General features: G+C 38.4%; 1 protein-coding gene across 2 annotated transcripts in view; it reads right to left on the reverse strand.

Annotated features, from left to right (window-relative positions):
- The window catches only part of zc2hc1a (zinc finger, C2HC-type containing 1A), a 33214-nt gene extending 21427 nt beyond the window's left edge, over window positions 1–11787 (reverse strand). The window contains exons 1-4 of one of the 2 annotated variants that reach the window (XM_069921158.1): window positions 11714–11787; window positions 8169–8236; window positions 6459–6575; window positions 1336–1477 (exon numbers count right to left, since the gene is read on the reverse strand). In XM_069921158.1, the coding sequence (XP_069777259.1) occupies window positions 1336–1477; window positions 6459–6575; window positions 8169–8236; window positions 11714–11738 (352 nt within the window). In that variant the 5' untranslated portion in view covers window positions 11739–11787. Of the gene's footprint in view, window positions 1–1335; window positions 1478–2310; window positions 2385–6458; window positions 6576–8168; window positions 8237–11713 lie in introns of those variants that run through there. The other variant, XM_069921159.1, reaches the window with a different exon arrangement.
- Window positions 11788–18323: the final 6536 nt, after the last annotated feature.

The raw sequence follows: 18323 nt of genomic DNA on the forward strand, positions 1-18323 counted from the left end.
AAAGAGATAAAAAAAGGAAAAAGAAAAGCCTATCTAACAACCATACATCTTTTAATTGATTCATTGCAAACTTGCATAATAATCTTAAACTGGGAACTAATCAGGGCGGGTTGGGTGGGGAAGTGTGGACGCAGTAGGTAAAGTCATAGGAATAAAATTCATAAAGGGTTTCCAAATCTTGTCAACATTTTCTGGTTGGTTTCAAAAATTGTACTTTATTTTCTCTAATGGTATACAGTTTAATAATTCCATTCACCATCTATTCAACCTCACAATATCATTTGATTTCCATGTTACAGCCGTACATTTTCTTGCTATTGCTATACTTAAAAACTTCTTCTGATAGATATCGAATTTCAGTTGAAAAATCTCCCAATAGAAATATTCTGGGATCCTTCAAAATCTGCGTCTTCAAAACTTGTCCCAATGACGTGATGGAGTAGTGGCCGGTAGGGGAATTCCAGCCCTCTCCAGAAAAGAAGAAATAAAGTGAAGAAAATACAAAGTTCAAGAAATACAAAACATAACAAATAAAAGATAAAGTTGTAGAGAAAAGAAAGAAAATGGCACCCAAGAAGGAAAAAATAAAAACAACGGGAAAAAAAAAGACGCCAGAAGAGAAAGGAGAAGGCCTTACCTGCATGAAAAAACAGGAAGCCGTCATGGAGAAGAGAGCCCATTCTCAGAGGTTGGTGACGACCCCGCGGAGTCGCGACCCCTTACTGCTAGACTGCAAAAATGGCTCTCTGAGCCAAACAAAGGTGCTCGCGCATGCGCAGTAAGCTTACTAAGGAGAAGGAGAATACCGACGGGAGGGGGGCTCAGCCGAGGAATGGGCAAACACAACGCGACCAGCTGAGGGATGCCCGACACCAGGGCTCTCAGCTGGAAGAAGAGGAAAGAGACAGGAAAGGGAGTGAAAGGAAAGAAGAGCAGCAGCAGGAGGCCCAACAGATGAGTAGCCCAGAAGAAGAGGACCAACAGCAAGAAGCCAAGCAAGAGAAGGCCAGCAAAGTGAGACAAGTAACTCATCAGGAAAGTCAGAAGAGACACAGATACAAGGAAGAGAAGAAGACACAAACACAGGTACAGACACAGAAGAAGAGGAAGAAGAAGACCAAGATCTGCACAGAGAAATAGAAGGTAAAACAGCTCAAAGCACTCAATATAAAGAGTGAAAAATTATAAACAATCCAAGATGAATTTGTTCACAAAAAATTAGAATGGTTAAAAAAGTACTATTATTGTAATCAATAATTAAAGTTTTTTAAATATACAAATTCTTGTCTTCTTTGAACCAATAAAATGAAAATACAACTCTTAAATGCCATATACCTGGATCATATAAAGGTGGAGGTGGTGGTGGAGGAATACCCCCTTCCTTCATTATTTGAGTAGCCTTTTTGGCTGCTCTGATGGTAGTGATAAAATTTTCATGCTTTTGTCTCCAGCTTGAAGGCTTTTTGAGAGGTTCAGGCTAAAGTGTAACAAAATGAAATGGCATTCATTTAAAAATATAGCCTATGCACTCCATATATCTTTCTCACATGTAAATAGAAAATTGTAATCAACATTCAAAATGCAGTCATAGTTCAACATGGATAGCCAACTCTCATCATAATTCCTAATGAGCTAATCAATCAAAAAATGGATTTTAAATTATTCCAATTTTCCCCCATATATTTAACTGATATTTCTAAGACACCTTTCTTCCCCCTTCAAGATTTTCTTTTAAAGTTAAGGTTTCCATTTTCTATCAATAAGAGATTTTAAATGTGTTTTTCTGCCCAAATCCTTTCTATTTCTTTTGTAACTAAAGACTTTCTTCTCTAGTTACTGACTTTCCTGCTAGTGTTTTCATATCCTAAAGTGTCAACTTTATACACTTTGTATCTTTGGCCAAAAGTAAATAAGAAATTTTGAGCTGAGCATATGATTTAATCATTTTACATTCAGCAATGTTTTCTCTGAAAACTGATGACATTCCATAATTTGTCATGAAATGGAAATCACTTAATATTTTTACATTTGTAATAGCATCTTTCATGGCAAAAAATACAAAATTATTTTAAAATTTAGTGATTTATGAGCATCGACTTCAGAGGCAATATGAAGTATTTTTTAAAAATGATTAAGTAATAAGCTTTTCAAACATAAAGCTCCAGAAATACCATATATAGGAACATAAGAAACAGTAGTAGACTTGAGCTATGTGTCCTCTTGTTCTACCATTCAATAAAATAATCATTATTTGGACCTTTGTTATGCAATTTTCAGATTATGCAAAGATGCATTCAATGACTTAGTCACCAGTCTGGGGTTGATAATTCCAGAAAATAAATTCTTCATCTTAAATTTGAAATTTTGTTCCTTGACAGTACACAAGTGTTGGAGAAACTCAGCAGATCATGTAGCACCTACAGAAAACAATAGGCAGTCAATGTTTTAAGGCCAAGCCCTCTTTTAGGGACCTCAGTTTTAAATACCCTTCATGAAGGGAAGCATCTGTTCAGCATCCACCCAATCAAGCTCTTTCAGAATCATTGCAGCTCTGGGTGTCTATTAAGTTCAATTAATGTGCATTGAACCACATACACACCTTCAATTTGTCAAAACGTTTGTATAAACATGCTGACTCTGCTCAATTGATTTTCTAAATGTCCTATCAAGTATCACAAAAAAAACTATCAATAACTACTATTAATAATCCACTCACTACTTTCTCATAAATGAGGAAAATTAATTTTAATAAATGTCATCTCATCTTAGGTCTCAGCGAAAGATCTATAAGTCATTAATGCCTTCCTCTGACAATTTAGCTAAGATCATTCAGCTACTCAATCAACAACTTCATTCAGGATAACTTCCCACAATGAAAAGAATAACAGATGGCAACAAACTCAGAAAATTTCCATTTCTGTCACTCAATCAATCAGAAACTCAAACAACCAGCAAAAAAAATACCAAGTCCGCAGCAGCTGTTCTGATAAAGTTTCAATTAAGTTGTGTTTGAATAAAATGGTGGCACCCAGAATTGAGAGCCGGCTGGTGCCGCTCACTCTCCCAAAGTATCTCCTTATCCTTGTTTGGTAAGAGTAGTATTTATCTTTATTCTTTGGCTTGGCTTGGCTTCGCGGACGAAGATTTATGGAGGGGTAATGTCCACGTCAGCTGCAGGCTCGTTTGTGGCTGACAAGTCCGATGCGGGACAGGCAGACACAGTTGCAGCGGTTGCAAGGGAAAATTGGTTGGTTGGCGTTGGATGTTGGGTTTTTCCTCCTTTGTCTTTTGTCAGTGAGGTGGGCTCTGCAGTCTTCTTCAAAGGAGGTTGCTGCCCGCCAAACTGTGAGGCGCCAAGATGCATGGTTTGAGGCGATATCAGCCCACTGGCGGTGGTCAATGTGGCAGGCACCAAGAGATTTCTTTAGGTAGTCCTTGTACCTTTATTAGTACATTATTATATTAGTAAGGCTTTATCTGTAAACTACAGGGGAGGGGGTTTAATTATGATGGTGGCTTAATGGCAAGCATAATGCTTCCGAATGGGGTTTGAATTTAGGTGTTTTAAAAGGAATAGGATAGGAAGTGATGATGAGAATGAAGATGGAGCCACTTAAGGATAAGGGAGGCAACATGTGCCTGAAGGCAAATGTTGGGAAGCAACATCCTAAATGCATACTTTGCTTCAGTATTCATAAGAGAAAAGGACCTTGATCGGGATGAGGTCAGAGTAGAACAGGCTTGTGCGCTGGATGATCTTGAGATTAAGGATCTTCTTAAAATGACTCCTTGTACAGGAGTTATTAAGATTGATAAGTTCCCGGGACCAGACACGATCTACCTCAAGTTGCTGTGGGAAGGGAGGGAAGAAATAGTTGGGCCACTGGCAATGATCTTTGAGTTCTCCTTGACCACAGGGGAAGTGGCAGAGGATTGGAGAATGGAAAATGTGGTCCCCTTGTTTAAAAAAGGTAATGGCGAGAATCCTGGGAATTATAGACCGATCAGTGGTGTGCAAACTGCTGGAGAGAATTCTTAAGGACAGAATCTATGATCATTTGGAGAAATACAGTCTACTAAAGAATAGTCAGCATAGATTTGCAAATTGAAGGTAGTGCCTCACGAACTTAATTAGGAAGCAACAAAATAAATTGATAAAATGGTAGATGTGGTCTAAATGGATATTAGTAAGGCATTTGACACTGTCCCCCAAGAGAGACTCATTCAGAAAGTCATGTGGCATCCACAGCCTTGGCTGTATTGATTAAAAATGGGCTTGTATGTTGAAAGAAGAGAGTAGTAGCGAATAGAAAGTATTCTGCCTGAAGGTCAGTGATTAGTGGAATTTCACAGGGATCGGTTTTGGGATCCCTGGCCTGTGATTTTTTTTTAAATATAAATGATCTAGATGAAAAAGTGAAAGAATGGGTCAGTACATTTGTGGATAATAGGAAGGTTGGAAGAGTTGTGGATAGTCCTAAAGTTGTTGTATGTTACAAAAGAATATGGACAAAATGCAAAGTTGGAGGGAAAAGTGGCAGAGGGAGTTCAATCCAGTTGAGTGTGAGGTGATGTATTTTGTAAGGTCAAACCAGAAGGCTGAGTATAGGGTTAATGCTTGGATACTTAACAGTGTGGAGGAACAGAGGGACCTTGGAGTCCAAATCCATGCATCTCTCAAAGTTGCTGCACAGGTTGATAGGATAATTAGAGGCCCATGGGATGTGGAGGGGATTGATTTCAAGAACTGAGAGGTTATGTTGCAACTTTACAAATCTCTGGTGAGACTACACTTGGTGTTCAGTTCTAGTCACCTCATTATAGAAAGGATGTGGAAACCATGGAGAGGGTGCAGAGGAAATTTACTTGGTCTGGATTGGAAAATAAGTCTTATGAGGTAAGATTAGCAGAGCTGGGACTTTTCTCTTGGTGCAATTGGAAACTTAAGGGGCATTTAAGAGAAGCTTAGATAAGCACATGAAAGGAAACTAGAAGATTACAAGGTAGAGAGGGATTAGTACTTTTTTTGATAGGAATATATAGGTCAGCACAACATTGAGGGCTGAAGGGCTTGTACTATGCTGCAACATTTCATGTTCTAATTTGAAGGAAGGTGTGCCAAGGGCCTGACCAGAACATATGCGTGGAGGTGAGTTGAGTAGGGCTAAGGGCCTGACTGGGACACTGTGTGGAGATGAGTTGGGTTGTGCCAAGGGCCTGACTGGGACACTGGTGTGGAGGGGAGTCAAGTTATCAACACGAGGAAGGTGCACTGAGGGTCTGACCTGGGTGCTGGCATGGAGGTGAGTCAGGTTATGCTGAGGGATTAACTGGGACACCAATTGCTACTGGGGCAATTTTCCCAAAGTGTCTCCCTATCCCTGCCTAGTAAGAGTCTATAATCTTTATTCTATTAGATATATCATCAAAGCTTTATCTGTAAACCTGGAGGAGGGAGGGTTAATTATGATGGTGGTTTGAATTTAAATTTAAATTTAAAATTTGTAAGTTACAGGAATTAATTACAATGAACTTTACATAATTAAGACTAGAGTACTAATATTTTTAAAAATTATTTTACATTTTGCACTATTTTGTCTTTTAGATGGTATACCCTTAATGTAGTGTATAAGTTAGGCATTATAAGAATGAATCTCAGTTAACCAGAAAATTTGCATAGCCGACATTCACATAGGTGCTGGATAAAGGGGATTTTACTGTACTTGAAAATAGAACAAATCACATCTTCATGAGAGGACTCCACCAGTAGACAAAGGAAATGGAAGGATGTTGCATGAGATGCAGCCAATCACAAGCTATCTGGTTTACTTGACTTACCATAGATACACCAACTATTTTGAATAAAAATACACCTGTATAATTCCACTCTATGATATTAAACATAAGCATTTCGTGATATACCCATTTCTTATAAATTCCCCTCATTCAGCTGTACAAGGAGTCATACAGCATGGAAACAGGCCTTTCAGCTTAACTTGTCCTCGTCAACTAAAATTTCCCACCCACACTAGTCTCACCTGCCTGTTTGGCCCATATCCCTCCAAACCTATCTTATCTATGTATCCATCCAAAAGTTTATTGAATGTTGCAATAGTACCTGCCTCAACTACCTCCTCCAACAGCTTGCTCCATATACACTCAATACCCTCTGTGTATTAAAAAAAAAGTTATTTCTCAGGTTCCCATTAAATATCTCCACCCTCATGTTAAACTGATGTCCTCGGTTTTCGATTCTTCTTCTCTGGACAAAAGGCTCAATGCATTCATCCAATCTATTATTTTTTTTTTACATTTTATGATTATGCATGCCATATTATGCAAGTAAATTCTAATGTGGATTTTGCTACATGAATGGCTAATTCAGCTTGGGTAAAAACAATATTACAATTTTTGCTATAAATAAATACTATTTTATTCTGAAACTTTGGTCTACCTACCCTGGGCTTTATAGGCTTCAAGGTGGGAATATCAGTTCCTTCGGCTCTCTGTCTACTGGAGTCAAAGGCCTTCCTCTTCTTGTTGGCATTTTTTTGACAGATAGGTTCATGTTTTAACTGAAAACATCATTAAACAAAATGTAATGTAATCTTAGAAGTTTTATTAGTGCATAATTCATCATTGTTAACATCATAGCTCATGAAATTGCACTGCTTTAAAGAAATCCAAGCAATTTTCTTTCTGGTGGAAAATCAAATAAGAAATACTGAGAATGGATGAAATCCATGGTCTTATATCTAAGTGCAAGCAGGTTTCTCTGTTTGTTGACTTTCTCTCTCCTTATTTCTAGTGAGCACATGTGTAAAATTTTATCCAGTTTAGCAGCTACCTTCTCAGTGAATTCAATGTCATAAAATACAAACAAAATTAGTCTGACAAAACTCATTTTCTAGCACGAGAAGAATTATTACCAATAAAATCTGCAAATTATGAAAGAAGCCATTAAATGCTAGAAATACACAAGTCAGTTAGGACTAACAACCAGATACACAAAATTTCAAAGATTTTCTGTAAAATGGGAATTTGTCTTTAAATTTAAAAAAAATACTGGGAATGCGTTTGATAATCACTTTGAATTTAATTCACATCAAAAAGGTAATACATTTTGACTATTCAAGTTTATTAACAATGCAATCTGAAATTGGCCTTTGACAGACTACTTTCACGGAAACATTTGTTCATTACAAAGTATGTTAACTGTGATTATTATTGCAACTGATGTGTTTCAACATTGAGCATATTGATTGTTGGCAAATTTAAGACTCATGTTCGCTTTCTGAATAAAGTGCTTCAACCATATGTTCAAACCTGAATTGGTGTAAACAATTTCATTACCTGAATCCACTTGTATTCACTACAAGAATTACAATATGGTACTAAACTTTGATCCATGGAAGATGAGCTCTCTCATGTTTTTGGTATCAGTGGGCTTGGATGAAGGTAACTTAAATTCAATTTTTGTAAGATGGCCAGCAGAATTTCTTTCACTAAACTGAGCTGGATTTAAACAGTGTCAGAAGGTGATGTTACCACAATGTTTGTCAAAATCATTTAAATGATATATGGTTACAAAGTCACAACCTCTTATACAGTTTAGTTGTAGCATCCCATTGAGCAAAACCTTTTGGGACGTTTGATCTGATTCGATAAAAGTTATAGTGCTATCTTTGTCAATGTTCAGTTCACCATTTACTAGCAACATTGTCCCCATTTTGCATTCTAGGCAAGGCACACAAAAATTGTTGATTTAAATCTTTATCTTGAAATTAAAACTACCAAGTTAAAAAGGAAAGGAAGTTTAATACTACATAAAAATCCACATGAAAGTCTCCTCCTCTGGACACTTGTATGTCATGAAAATGTGGGCTGAATTAGGTGGATAAAACATGCACAGTATAAATCCACTGATTTATTGCATAAGCTAAGCATCAGCTGTTTGCATCAAATTCACTCAAATGCCTGGTATCAGTAATATATAAACAACCTTAAATTTGTACTTTGACCAGAAAAAAGTTTTCAAATAGTTTTCCAAAATATGCATCACAGCTGGTTAGCAATTCTTTGTCTTGAAATAGTTAAATCATCTTGCAACAAAATAATTATGGAGAGGGTAGGAAAGAATAAAAAAAATGATTTGATGATATACTTACTCGTGTTGCTGCCAAAAAAGTTCTTCCGCAAATTCTGCAAGGAATCAAATTACTTTCAACTGCTCCACCTTCAGAAGGAAAATAAAAATTAAACTACACTTTAATCACTACTTATCAATGAAATTATATTCAATGTATGAAATAGCTGTTGTAGGTTCCCTCCAAATTACCTTAATTCTAAGATCAGAAAGCCTAGTTCACCCATCCAGCAGCATTTCATTATAAAATAATTATAACCTCTGCCATTTATTTGTGGTAAATGAAACTGTCATAATTGGATAACCCACCTCCACAATGCGACGCTGATACATAAAATATTTTTAACATTAAAACCTTTGCTTTTTTGGGTTATTTTTAGTAGAAAATGGCTCAGTACTTTTTACATGCAGTTTGTGTTGAACCATACAAGCAATTTCTTCACCAGCGTTAGGGACTTCAATTCATAAGAGCTTTGTTGAAATTCCATTTTAACATACAGGATGCCTTCTATTGTTCAGAGTGGCACCACATCATGTTAAATGGAAAAAAAATTCAGACAGATGTAGCAGCTCAAAAATAAATATCAATGATATGCCATAGGTCACAGTGAAAGCATGATTCAAAGTTCAGATTTATTGTCAGAATTCGTGTAAGATGTCACATTGAATGCTGAGATTCTTTTTCCTGCAGGTCAGGCTGAATTTCTACTTATTGGTAGTGCAAACAACTTCTCTATTCCAAAGTCAGAGTTATACGCATTGAAACAGGCCACAGATCATTCTTCCCAATTCATCCGTGCCGAACAAGGTGACATCCTGAGCTAGCACCTATTTGCCACTATCCCTATACCTGTTCAAACTGTCTTTTAAGTATTGCAATTGTACTTGCCTCTACCAACTTTTTTGGCATCTCATTCTACATACAGTACCTATCACTGTCTGTGTGGATAAAATTTCCCCTTGGTTTCCTTTGAAATCTTTCCCATCTAAGTCTTCTAGTTTTTTTACTCCCTATCCTGAGGAAAAAATCTATTTATCTTATCTATGCCCCTCATAATCTTACATACATCTATGTTACCCTTAGCATCCCATGCTCCAGGGAAAAAAACAAGCACAACCTATCTATCTCTCCACATAACTCAACCTCTCCAGTCCCAATAACGTCCTTATCAATTGTTTCTGCACTCTTTTCCAACTTCAATATATAATTTCTGTTGCAGAATTGCCCAGAATACTCAAAGTGTGGTTAAACAAGAAACCCTGCAGATGCTGGAGTTAAGTGTAATACACAAACATACTTGAGAAACTCAGCAGGTCATACAGCAGGCATAGGAAGTAAAAGGTAACCAACTTTTTGCACCTGGACCCTACCTGATGAAGGGTCCAGGACCAAAATGTTGGTTACCCTTTACTTCCTATAGATGCTCATGATCTGCTTTGTTCTCCAGGCTGTTTGTGTATTTTCACCAATGTTTTGTTCAGATGCAACATGATGTAGTAACTCATAGCCCTGACAGATGAAGGCACCACCCTGCCTATATGTGTTGACACTTTCTGGGAACTATGCACCTGCATCCCTCTGTTCCCTGCCATTTACTGTGCAAGTTGTGCCCTTGTGTGACTTCCTAAAATGCATCTTACCATACCTGCCCAAGTTAAGTTCCATCTGCCATTTCTTGGCTCACTTACCAGTTGATCGAGATCCTTTTGTAATTGTTTACCCCTTTTACACAGCGCTCGAAAGCTGGGTATTATCCACCTTTCGAGTGCTGTGTAAACACATCGAAGACAGACTGGGGAGTCTAAACTTGCCTAACTTTGATCTGCCAAGGTAGGTAGTATCAGAAGTGGAGCATATTGATGCGGGACCAGTCTAAAAGGGCCATGCAGTTGTCCTTCACATCCTGCCTCTTTTGCTTCTGGAAGCCGGCTTGCTGTGTAAAAGGACTCGTGGATCTGGCTTTTCTTCTGTTGTGAACAAGCAAGCTGGCATCCAGAGATGGCTTTTCAATGTAAATGGGGCTTTAGATAGCATTCTCTTTCTCCTATCCTCTATTTTGGTGTCATCTACAAACTTACTAATATGACAACTATATTCTCATCCAAATTATTGATATGGATGACATACAAAAGTAGTGTACACCACTGGCAACAGGCCTTCAATCTTTCCAACAGCTATCAGATTCTTGAACCTACCAATTACATTAATTATGGATGCCTCTCACAAAAAATGGCCTTGGTTTTTATCTCCCTCCATCAGTCAGAAAAGAGAATATGAAAAACCAGTGATGTGAGGTTCAAGATTTTATTTTAGAGTTCTATGATGTGATTTCTATTTCAATCAAATTTTAAATAATGCAATCTTCATTTCACCAAGGTGGCACAATTCAGATTTTTTTCTGCAAAACTGACATTATGAATAAAAATGTAATGTTGTCTGTGTTTATGCCAGTTATTGTGGATAGTTTGCTGTGACCTACAATTTGGAGAATATTTTTTAAAACTTTAGCATCTACAGCTGTAATTCTGTTTAAAAGGCAGAGGCTTTATTTCTTTGGCTCTTTGAAAGAACTCTGTTTTAGGGGGCTCCCACTGTTCGGGTAATATTTTGGGGTTAACTTCAGGTGCCTGGATGAGCACAGGAAAAGGCTGGACCAGAGAATGGTATCCACCCACCAATGGATCCTTTCAAACTACTGGTAACAGATGAGGGCTCCAGAAAACAGCCTTTCTAGATTTAGTATACATCCTGAAGAGATAGACTGTCAACAAACATCAACAGATACATTGAAAGGTCATTGTTTCCAGGTCTGGTCGGCTTTCGACAAATACAAGGTGCAGCAGTCGGTGTTCATCAGTGAATCGCCAACCAGAACACTGTTGTCAAACAAAGGGCTTCCACTTCACCAACGTTAAAATCACTATAACGTCAACGTACAACTCTTGCAAATATTTAACGTTTTTATTTCCTCGCATCTGACAATCAACTTAAGCGTTATGTACAGAGGATAATATATTTCAAACATTACTTCTCATTAACATTGCTTCAATAAATACATAGTATAAAGGCTTGTAACTACTTTTAAGGTAACTAAATACATTTCACGGTATTTGTCTCTCAGAACAAGTTAATGAATTACAAATGTAAAACATGCCCCAAGTTTTCTTGCATGCATAACAATGTTTTTATTTGGATTTAGAGACCGGGCGTCAGATCAAAATATGCGGTGTGAATCTCGCCAAATGATTCAATGCACCAAGAACGGGTGGGGTCATCAGCGCGGCTATGTACTGTGCATACATAATTGAAAACATGCAATTGACGCTTTTGGACGAGCCTCTTTAAAAAAATAATATTGGATGGAAATAGCCTGCAACAGCGATGAAACCCCATCGGGAGCCGCTGACCATCAGCAGAGCAAAGGGAGGAGATCTCCAGGAGCCCGTGCATGCACCGGGCGTGCGAGCGAGCCCTCCCACCTCCTGGTTCACAGGACCATCACCCGGCGAGGAGTGTGATCCAGCCCCGTCCAAGCCTCTCTCCTCTCTCGTTGCTCGCTCACTCACCTTCCCGACCAGGCTCACCCTCCATCTTCGCGTCGATGGCAACAAGGAGCGCGTCACACCCAACAACATCGAGCCGCCCTATTGGATGACGTCTTGACCGCACCACGCCCACACCAGGAGTTCGCTGGTGCACATGCGCAGCCGTGCTTTGATTTATTTCAAGACGGGGTTTGGCTCTGGGTTTGGACCGATAAAGTCGGGAACCAAATGGCACTGGAACCAACCCAGGATTGGGAAGTGGGAGGGGAAGGTAAGGGGTGGACAACTCAGGCCCAAAACATTGATTATATATCTTTACCTCCTATGGACTCCTTGAGACCTGCTCAGTTCTTCTTGCACTTTTGTGTTTTTATTGCCATCCTATCTGAAGCTTGTGTTTGAAATTAGAAGCAGAATACAAAGGTAAAAGGCATATTTTGGGTATGGTAGTGTGGGAGACTACATAAAATTGTGTTACAGGCATGAGAGTAAGCAAGCAGCACTGTTAATACAATAGATGGTTTATAACATGGTTTGCCACAGATATGTTTTCCTTTGTGGCATAAAACCAATAAGAAAACAAGTGAAATTAAAGAAAGTAATTGATGAAAGGAAAAGGCTGAGAAGGTGGTCAAAAGAGTATTAGTAAAATTTGATAATTAAGTAAAAGAAGTGAAGAGAAAGGATGGAAGAGTGGATTAAGAGAGTAATATAGTCGAAAACCAAAAGAGACTAAAAACTTCTGAAGGCATGTAAAATAGAAAACAAAATAGAAAATGTTTGTGCAGGGGTAAGGAAGTAACCAAAATTAAATATTGTCAGTGCTTACAGAAGACATAAACCTCCTGGAAATAGTGGGAAATGAGTCTAGAGTGAATAAACTGCTGTAAGTAATGATCAAATAAGTAATATTCAATAAATTATTGGGACTGAAAGCAATGTCTCAGAATCTGATAATCTATTATCCCAAAGTTTTGAAGAGTGGCCATGGAGATAGTGGAAGCATTGGTTGTCATTTTCCAAAATCCCAAGAGGTTGGAAGATATGAACTACAAATTCACTAGTTAAGCAAGGAGAGAGAAAAAAGGTAGGGAGTCATGGACCAGTTAGCCTGACATCAGGAAAACACAGAGGATGTATTAGGGTTCTTTGGGGAAAAAATAGGTTTGGGTAGAATTAGCATTGATTTATGTAGGGTCAATCATGTTTGATAAATCTGATTTTTTTTTCAAGGAGGCAAACGGCAGAATAGATGAGAGGCCTGTGAATGTCATATATTTGGATATTCAGCAGAGTTTGAAACAGAATTAGAGCTGGTAGGATTGATTGTAATATACTGATGTGGATTCAAGACTGATAGAAGGACAGTAAATAGAAGTTAGGAATAAATGGGCTTTTTACTTTTTTCAGTGTGTAGTAAGGTTGAGTCTAGGTTGCCAGTTGCTCCCAAGCTATAATCAAAATGGCGGGGGGGAGGGATGTTCAATATATTTGTTCTGGCCACCGATGACATAAGCGATGCAACACGCGGGGTAATAGCGCACATGTGTGGGTGTGTTAAGCTTCAGTTTATTGATGATGAATCTCAGATGCAAGAGGAGAGTGAGTGTCAGGATCACCTATGTGGCAGTGAGCCAATGAGAAGATCAGGGGAGTTTAGCTGGGTGGTGTTTGGAGAGTTGAAGAATGCAATGCTGTGTCTAGTGAATAATAAAAGGTCGACTTCATGGTGTGCTGAAAGAAACGAGTGAGTGCATTCTTTATTTGTTTGTAAGCTGTGGGAAATCAGTGCCGTTACATCTTCACATTTGTTGGTAACACAAAGCTGGGACGTGGTATGGGTTATAAAGAAGAAACACACATGCTCATGATACTTGACAGAACAATTGAAGGTTATTAGTGTGTAGATGTTTGGATATTTACAATGAGGGGTCACGGCCCAGAAATAAGTGGCTGGTTATTCCAATCTGAGATAAAAGGAAAGTTCTTCACGAAAAGGGCCGAGAATTTTGAGCGTGGTGAAGTCTTGGTAACTGGGAACATGAGTAATAAGTAAAATATCAGCCATCTTATTGAAAAATAGAGTGAGTACGAGGCACTAAGTGGCCTCTGCCTGTTTCTACTTAGTTCAAGATGTGTGAGGAAAATTAGGAAAATCTGAGGTGGACTCAGATGTTTGTGAAGTTGAGAAATACAGGGCTAGGCATCAGGACCTTGGAAAAAGTATTAGCATGGGATGATTGGAGGATGTAGAGGATGTTTGTGGCTGTTAGTGGGAGTGTAGTGTGGATTGAAGGGGGGTGTCATGTGTCATCTCCGTTTAGAACCTGGAGTGTCTGGAACCTGATGGGAATGTAGATTGTGGAGGGTCATGTGACCTCTCTTGAACCTCATCTGAAATTACGTCAAATGCCAATCAAGGTTGGACTCTGTCCACTCATTAGTGCATTGGCTCCATGAAGTGGGTGGTGATCGGTGGTGTCCAGAGGCATCGGTTGGGTGGCCTGGTCAGTGCCCGTGTTGACAACGTCATCATCGTTGTCAGTGCTGTGCTCTTTGTAGGTCTGGGAGGACCTGGATGGCTGTGACACCTGCGCTCGCCCGGCACAAGATGGTGGTGCCACGTGGGGGGTGCCTGGCTGGCCTACCCCCCAGCTGCACTAGTTGCACCAGGGGATGTGATGTCACACTGTCAGCCATCAGTGCTGGTGACGTCATCGCGGATGGCAGAAGTGACATCACTCAGTGGACCAGAAGTGATGTCTTTGTAGTCCACGGGTGTGGCGTCTTAGCGGGACGGCACTGGCATGGTCGAGGGCTGGCCAGGTGTTGCCTTGTCCTCCAGTGCTCTTCCTGCATGTACACAGGTTGCCCCCTGCAGTGGGCTAGTGGTGTATCACCAGAGCCAGTAAACGCGCTAACCTGCTAAACACTTGCAGTGAACTAAGATTTACTGGTGGTGTGTTATGCTGATGGGTGGCTCTGCCCCATCTACCCATATATAACCCTGATTTCCTGCTTAAACCCTGAGCCCTTCTGAAGACCACTGTAAGACCCTACCCTAAGATAATAAAAGCATATGTTCTCCTTCCAGTCATGAGAGCTTTTATTCACACAACAATTTTATTAGCTTATTCTCTAGAAGATGGAAGCACTGCTCAAGCCAGGGATGCTGCTGACCCCTGACACTACTGAGGAGTTCACGTACTGGCTAGACTGTTTCCAGGCCTACTTGAATGCGACCAGAGACATCTTCCACTGCAATGAACTCAGGAGGTCTACACTTGTTTCCAGGGTGGGAACAAAAGGACTATTCTACATATGACGCTGCCATCGAGGCGTTAAAGGCTCGGTACCTGAAGTCGCAAAATGAGGTCCTAGCGAGGCACCAACTTGCTCGATGTTGCCAACGGCCAGATGAGACCATCAATGACTACCTGCTAGATCTGTGGACGCTTGCCAAGAAGTGAAGGTACGAATCAGCTACGGGCCAAGTTCATGTGAAAGTACAGACACTCTAGTTGTGGGGTTCCTCTAGAGGTACATGAGGCAGTGCCTGCTCAAGTCAGGTAAGAAGAACCTGGCTAGCCACGTTGAACTGCCCAAATCACTGGAACAGGCCAAGCTCGAGAATGACAACCTCAAAGCTAGCAACCTCGCTCACCCAGGTGACCCCTTCCAAGGACCGGCTGCTCCTGCTATGCCAGCCCTAATGGCTGCCGCACCCAGTGCTAGGAAACACTCCCACACTAGGGAGGGCTTTTTCTGCAGCAAGAGCCAGCACCCCCGATCTCGTTGCCTGGCTAATGAATCAGTTTGCTCCAGCTGTGGCCTTTTCTCTGATGATAAGATTGAATCAGATTATATTTATGCAGACTGAAATCAGTGACTCCATTTTATAATATTTTAGCTTTGTTGATTATTTTAATGGAAGTGATTGCTGGAAGAACAATTTAATCTAGCTCAGTTTTAAATTGACAATCCGTCGTCCCCTGATGACTTCCTATTTGGCATCTCCAACATAGCTTCCTTAATCTCAAATTCTGTAAACGGAGCTTCCAATTCCATAACATCCTCCTCTTCCAATGCTGGTAACGTTAATTTAGATAAATAAGATTCAATAGAAACACTATCCTGTTTCCCCTCAGAAGTATACAATTTTTTGTAAAATGAATAAAACTGGTCATTGATTTCTTGAGGTTTATAGGTAACTGTTGAATTCTTCTTAACAGCATTAATAGTCCATGAAACCTGTTCCGTCTCTAACTGCCATGCTAGTACTTTATGTGCCCTCTCACCCAACTCATAATAACGTTGCTTAGATCGATTAATTTAATGCTCAAATTGATAAGTTTGCCATGTATTATAACATAATTTCAAATTAGCCAAAGCCACTTATTTATCTTCTGTTACATCTTTCTGAAATTCCTTCTCCAATTCAGCAATTTGCTTCTCCAGTTCCAAACTCTCTGCCATACACTGTTTCTTAACTTTAGTAGTATAACTAATAATATGCCCTCTTAAATAAGCTTTTAATGGATCCCATAATACAAAGCGTCTATCGACAGAATTAACATTCTCAGTCAAAAACAAAGTAATCTGTTCCTTAACAAAAGTAACAAATAATCATTTTTTCAACAGCATTGTATTAAGTTCATCTATAACAGGGGTGACAAACTCAAATTCACAGAGGGCCAAAATTAAAAACTTGGACTAAGTCGTGGGCCAAACTAAATATTTATTGAAAATTTTCAACAACATCTGCATGTTTTCTCTTCTTTCAACTTTTTCTTATTAAAATAAATGTTTAATAATAGTTTTGGTTAAACTCTTTCCAGAAGAAGCATTAACAAATGAGAAATAAAATATTCAATAAATAATATTTCTCTATAGCCTTTAAGCTCCTTTTAAATGTTTTTTTTTAACAAGCCAATAAGTAAAAATTAACAACTTGCTTCAATGACAAACAGGTTTGTCTTTTAAAATGATGAACATATAGTCTGCCTCCCACCTGTCTTGAAAGGTCCTGTTTTCTGTCTTTCGTTTGGCCATTTTTCGTAAGGGGTTTATTACATGTGAGTTGGGCGACAGGTCGCAGATGTTAATGAAAGTAAAGAGAGGAGGTGGGGGCGATTAGCGGGCTGACGCCAATGCATTTGCAAAGCATTCTGGGATTTGTAGTATTAGCTGTGCATGCGCTATACTGGCGCGGCAGCCAGCGGGCCAGCTCTAATACATATTTGATATGATCTTGCGGGCCAAATATAATTATATCACGGGTCAAATTTGGCCCGCGGGCCTGAGTTTGACATGTGTGATCTATAAGATGAATGTACCACTTCTGAACTTACACAAGAGAAAAATAATAAAGAATGATCTGATATAACCCTACTTTTGTATTCCGCCTGTAATACTCTTCCTTGTAAATGTGCTGATACTAAAAAAAATCTATTCTAGAAAATGAATCATGTCAGGACAAATAAAAAGAGAAATCCTTCTCCAAATATCCACCAAATTTAAATCCTTCATCGAAGCCCCAATTTGTGTCGCCATCTTTGATTTCTTTATACTTTTTGAAGATCTATCCAGTAAAGGATCCAAAACACAATTAAGATCTCCCCCAACTATGATATTGTCATTAGCTGGATTCAACAACAAAAAAGCATCAGAAATAAAACGCTCATCATCCACATTAGGTGCGTAAACACTGAGCAAAGTCCAAGATTCAGCAAAAACTTTACAGTTCACCCTTAGGACCTGCCCAACATTTCCTTCCATATTTTGTAATTCAAAAGGCAAATTCTTATGAATTAAAATAGCTACACCTCTTGCCTTAGAATTAAATGAAGAAGAAAACACATGTCCAACCCAATCTCTCTTCAATTTCAAAAGTTCTTTTTCAGTCAAATGAGTTTCTTGTAAAAAGGCAATGTCAATTTTCATTTTCTTACTATAAGCCAAAACTTGCTTTTTTTTAAACTTTATTTAAAATTTTATGACATGAATAAAATAAAAATTACATTTAAAGAAATAATAAAAAATAAGATAATAAAAATTAGAATACTACATCATTAAACTACACAAATTAACGCCCCCAATAATTATAACACAACATTAATCATCTAATTTAAAATTAATCCAACCTTCCCCCCCAAAATAAAGAGTGAAGAATTAATTAACAATGTTGTAAATAAAATAGAAAAAAACCCACTTACAAAAAAAGGATAAAACTTAACAACAAAAAAAAATTATTAACAACAAAAAATATCAATACTAAAATAATACCCTTAAACATATATTTAAATCAAACATAATTCATGTATTTAACAAATGAAATCCACTTTAAAACTAAATTCAAATATTAAAATCATATATCAACCACATATCTGTTATACAAAAAATCATAATTAATAATACATAAATACAGAATTTCCATTAATACCAAGTTTCCTTTATAATTCATCGAGACAACAAAAACATCCCTTAGAAAAACAATCAGATAAACTTTTTATTCCCTTCCCCTCCCCTTGTATAAAAAAAGAGAAAAAAAAGAAAAAAAAAGTTCAAACTCTTATAAAATTCTCCATATTCTTCATTTATAACATCTTCAAAATTCTCTATCAAAATTAAC

Source organism: Narcine bancroftii, chromosome 2 (assembly GCF_036971445.1).
Source record: "Narcine bancroftii isolate sNarBan1 chromosome 2, sNarBan1.hap1, whole genome shotgun sequence".
NCBI lineage: Eukaryota > Metazoa > Chordata > Chondrichthyes > Torpediniformes > Narcinidae > Narcine > Narcine bancroftii.